Source organism: Glycine soja, chromosome 1 (genome assembly GCF_004193775.1).
Source record: "Glycine soja cultivar W05 chromosome 1, ASM419377v2, whole genome shotgun sequence".
NCBI classification, from domain to species: Eukaryota; Viridiplantae; Streptophyta; class Magnoliopsida; order Fabales; family Fabaceae; genus Glycine; species Glycine soja.
The window spans coordinates 53617157-53622292 of NC_041002.1; the positions used below are offsets into that span (position 1 = coordinate 53617157).

General features: G+C 33.5%; 1 protein-coding gene across 1 annotated transcript; it reads right to left on the reverse strand.

Moving 5' to 3' along the window:
• Positions 1 to 2530: 2530 nt before the first annotated feature.
• LOC114422650 (probable xyloglucan endotransglucosylase/hydrolase protein 6) lies at positions 2531 to 4640 on the reverse strand. The gene is made up of 4 exons (XM_028389124.1): positions 4228 to 4640; positions 4011 to 4111; positions 3676 to 3872; positions 2531 to 3416 (listed from the first exon to the last, which is right to left on the reverse strand). Exons 1-4 carry the CDS (start codon positions 4427 to 4429, stop codon positions 3026 to 3028), a joined length of 891 nt encoding a protein of 296 aa, XP_028244925.1. The 5' UTR covers positions 4430 to 4640; the 3' UTR covers positions 2531 to 3025.
• Positions 4641 to 5136: the final 496 nt, after the last annotated feature.

Here is a 5136-nt window from a genome sequence, read left to right on the forward strand (position 1 = left end):
TATTATTGGATTTTTTCATCTTTTTTGTCTTTAATTAATTAATTTAAATTCATGTTTAATTCTTTTTCTTGTTTGATTTAATTTTCAGCAATTTAATTTATTGTTTTCTACAACCTTTCCAAATATTTTTGTTAATTAAATATTCATCTACCTAAGTACAAACCAAGTCCATGTGAATTCGACACTCAGACTTCCATTTTAACTTTACTATTTGGGACGAATTGATGCACTTGTCAATCCATCAACAATCATCAACTGTATTAGAATTTGACAAATGCATGAAAGTTGTGAAAAGGAATAATGATTAGGTTGTGATAAATAAATTGCAACTTCCTCTATTATGTTATTTTAAAGAATATATTACTTTCTTAAATTTTTCTTTTTTGAAATTTCTGCTGTGACAATATTAGGTTCTATGTGCGGGTAGAATCATGGATTTGGTGTCTTTTTTTGTTTGTTTTGGGTACTATCATGCTACAAATTTTACTACTATTTTGGCTATGTTATGAACAAAATTTTAAGTTTAATGACAATATATTTAGAATTTGGTCTGCAACCAGTTATGAATTCCTTCTTAACCACTTTAAAATTTGGTCTGGAACATCTTCCTCATCTCAAGTTGGCTATGCTATGAATAAAGTTTTTAGTATAATGATGCATACACGTTTAAATTCACATAAGTGTCATTAACCATTTTGTCATTAAGTTATATTTGTTGGGAACCAAAATGTCATTGAGTAACAACGTGTTACCATGAAATTGGACAGAATAAGCTCATTCTCAAAATAGCCCTTAGGTTCGTAAAATAAAAATTAATATCTTTGCAGTTTTTTATCAGCTGTCATTGAGTAACAACGTGTTACCATGTAATTTCTTTACTTTACTGTTGTTTTTAATGAAATAATAAAAAAATTAATATCTTTGCAGTTTTTTATCAGCTGAATTTAAAAGAAGAAGATTTCAAGTGCTTTTGAAAATTGATACAAAAATTTGAAGAAAAAGTTAAAAATTAGGACAGCTTATTTAGCGCGCAAGACAGGCCCACGCGTCTCCTCGCTTAGTGGCCAACTCATGCTTAACGCGAAGAAGGCCTACGAAGAAGCCCAAAGGCACGCTTAACGCGAAAGCCCGCACTAAGCGCGAAGTCAACATGAAATGTAAGTTATCTTAGTCCTATAAAAGGAGTAGGAAGCAGAAGGAAAAGACACAACCTACACATCGGGACAACACTACCCCAGAGACTCAGAGCTCTCTAATGAATACATTATAAGCCTGAGTATCTCTAATAGGGGAAATCTTCTTTCTATGTCCATTATCCCCTTTTCCTCCTCTATCCATCTCTCTTCTTCTATCCACATCAACCCCTAAAGTGTAAAGTCTCTCATGACAATGAGAGGCTAAACTCTCATTGTTGGGAACCTAGCAGCCAAATGTCCTTGTAATGTAATCTTTCCTTATTATCTATTTAATGCAATGACAATTTTTATTGTTTCTTTCATGTACTTTATTGTTATTGTATGGCCTGATCATCCATGCATCTGTTTTTAGGGATACACTAGGAAATGGTAATGTCTAAAGAACTGGAAAATGACATCTCAACATTGCATTACTAAGGATAAAGTGACTTTGTTATGTCTCTGCATATATCTTCATACTTAATGTTGTTTATGATTCAATCTTTACAAAGGGATTTGAGATAGAGAATACATAAATTAAGCTCTTCATAATAAGGGATCAGAGTTGAGCATATTAGTAGACGTTGGTGAAAATTGGGAAAACAGTTAATAGAGAAAAATATTAATATTGCATCAAGGGTAGTAAGACATGCTAAACTCCAACATAATTGCATTTTGAAATCATCTTTTATTCTCTTCTTGTTTATTTTATTATTTTTGCCTTTTTTAAATTCAATTTCTTTCTTTATTCTTCTTTCTATTCTACTCCTTCTTCTATTGCTTACAAATTGAATATTTATCAATGCAAGTACAAATAAAGTTCACGTAGACTCGACACTCGATCTTCCGTTTAAATCTTTACTACTTGTGATAAAATTGGTACACTTGTCAATCTATTAACATAAGTGTTAAAGAATTCTTCCATAATTATTGAGATCTCACATAAAAGACTTAATAAATAAGAGGTACGATAGAAGTCTCATGTTTAAGGCTTGTTTTGGTTAGGAACACTCAAGGAATTAGGATTTATGGCTAAAACAAAAGTGTTAACATTAAGGAATTGAGTTTATCCTAAATTAATGAATCTAGTCTTCAATTGACTGATAAATGATAACTAATTAAGTAGAGACCTTAACAGAATGGCTTCAAACAATAACAGAGAAAAATCTAACTTTAAGCACGGTTAATTTATATTGTTACTGTAATTGTAATGATTGTAACTTGTATAGTGTTATGTATTTTTGTTTTTATGACGGTTGACAGGTCATGTTAATGTTCTTGACCAATCATATGTTTTCCTTAGCTTGTACAGAAATAGATGTAGTCATTGCACAAATAATGAGATTTACTACATCACAAGCCCAAAAATATCCTTCATGAATCATCACAATAATGCGCAAGCTTTATTACACCACAAACAATGCGCACTTAAATACATAGGCACAGTAAACCCAGAGATAGCTTTTGACTTATTCTCTTCTGGTCGAACATAGCCCTCGCCCCACATACACCAGAATCATTTGCCCTCTCCCCCAAAACAAAACAAGTGTTAATTTCAATTTATCCATGTGGTATGGTATGGGGACATAATAATTTACCCCTAGTTTTATTGATGTACATTTTATTTCACGTGTTTATATGAAAGACTTGAAATAATTGAAGAGACGTACCACATGGGATAAATTGAAATTAACTCAGCAGAAGCAAATAGATTACTCTAGTATATATAGTATGATGTTTTTTTTTCCCGATAAAATATAGTATGATATGTTTTTGAACAGTGGACAATGTAAATTATATATAGGGGTATTCCTGTACTTGAATAATTGAAGTGACATGAAATTTAGGGTTTAAATGCCGGCAAGGCACTCTGGTGGGATCACTGGAAACCTTGACTTATCTTGGCAGTAATCATAGATGATATGGTTGAGCCGAACCCACCTGTACCTTCGGGCTTCAATGGCATTAAGAGCTTGGTATGCAGCCCCTTCCCACCAATTACTTTGGTTAGAGGCACAGTTGGCAGGTCCTGGCACTGGGCACCCTTCAATGTCAAAGTCCTTGTAATATGCATAAAAAGGTGCTTTACTCCAATCAATTTTCTCCAACCCCCCTCTTGTTGCCCAATTATCAGCTTCCCACAATGTCGAATACACTCCCATTGGTTGCATTGTTGGGTATGGGATTCCCTTTCCCTCACTGTTCTTGTACACTCTAATGGGAAAATCATCAACGTAGAATCTGCATTGCACGCACATAAATACCACCATACATTATTAACTAGCAATTTGGCAATTGGGCAACACCTTGATACATTTTTTTAAAATTAGAGTTACACCTAAGTAAATATCAACATAAAATACTTAAAACTTACAATTTTAATTGGGAAACATCACCAACCATACAAATTTTAATTCAATTCTAATTGGTAAGTAAATGATTCTAAATTCATTATTATTAATGGTAACACTAATATATAGTAGTATTTGTACTATCTTACACAATATGATGATGATTCCACATAATAGTATAAGTGTGAAAATCCGCAGAAGGGTCAAACCAGAGGTTGACCCTTTGTTCTCTATCTCCTTTTCCGTGAGCATAGATGTTTGTCTGAACTGTGTAAGGCTGACCACTACGGTTCCCCAAGAACTCAAAATCCAGCTCATCACGTACAGTGTCGGTGTCAGAGTTCATCTACCATAATCCACAAACCACAAACCAAGTGTGTTTATAAAATTGATTCTAATTATTCATGTCTAGATGCTTTTATTCAAAAAAACAAGTAAACAGTAATGAAACTAGTAAATAGATGTGATAGAGATTTAGACTCACATAAAATGCAGTGACAGTGCCAGCAGAGTCTCCGGGTATGAGCTTGATCTTCATGCTAACACGGCCAAACATGTACTTACTCTTGGAAGCAAAGCCACAACCTGTAGTAAATGATGCAGAGAGTGTGTGTGGTAAATGGTAATTAATTGGTTCTTGTTTCTTTGGCAAAGGGAATAATAAAGAGAAGAGTTAGGGACAAGTTAATATTATGGCTTACCAGAGTTTTGATCTAGAATGAGTTGGATGGCTCTGCCTTGATCAATTTGCCTGATATGAGTCTTTGACCACGTGATTTCAAAGTCTTGCAGAAAAGTGGCGGGTCGTCCCCAAACACACACAGCAGATACGAGAAACCATGATGATAATAATAGAATATAGACATCAACGTTTCCAAAAGTGTTAATGATGGCCATGGACATGTTTTAACTAAAATATTATTGGTTAATTTGGGATGCAAGTGGAGGGGAGGGAAGTGTGTTATTTATATAAGGAGTTTTGAGAATTGGAACAACAATGCACTCAAAGATTGAAATTGAAAGCGTCACAACAGCATTGCTTTCCATACAGCTTTTGGCGAACAATCACTAGGGCCTACGCTATTCATGCTTGGCACCCCTTTTGTCCTCTGCGGCTGATTTTTCTGAGCGTGTGCACTGTATGTTTTGTAACCCCATATAAATGAATAATATGTGGACATCACAAAGGTCTATTTGACACCTAATAAAAGAAACAAATAAAAGAGATCGAGAGCAGCGTAAATATGATAAATGCTTCTTCGGAACAGCTACGTTCAGCTAAATTTGTGTTTATTCTCAAGTTCAAAGTAAAGCAACACATAGTCATTTGTATTTTCTTCATCATCAATTTATAATAGAAAAACTAATGATAAATATATACTATTGAGGTGTTTAGAGTGAATTAGTGTTAATGCATCATTACCTTTCTTTTTTCTGTTGCATTCAAGTGTCCGAGAATCTTTTCATGGCTACAAGAAATTAAAATTTTGATCCAAAAGGCCTAGGTTGTGCAAAATTACATAATGCTAAATGCAAAAAAAAAAAAAAGGCCAATAAAAGTTACTAGTATATTATTTAAACTCTTTTTAAAAAAGGATAACATCGTCTCA

Coding starts and splice junctions, on each gene's coding strand:
- LOC114422650 (XM_028389124.1), bottom strand. CDS start 4,429: ATGTCCATGGCCATCATTAACACTTTTGGAAACGTTGATGTCTATATT. Junction 3,873..4,010: donor GCACTGTCACTGCATTTTAT/GTGAGTCTAAAT, acceptor GGATTATGGTAG/ATGAACTCTGACACCGACAC. Junction 3,417..3,675: donor TGGAATCATCATCATATTGT/GTAAGATAGTAC, acceptor CGTGCAATGCAG/ATTCTACGTTGATGATTTTC.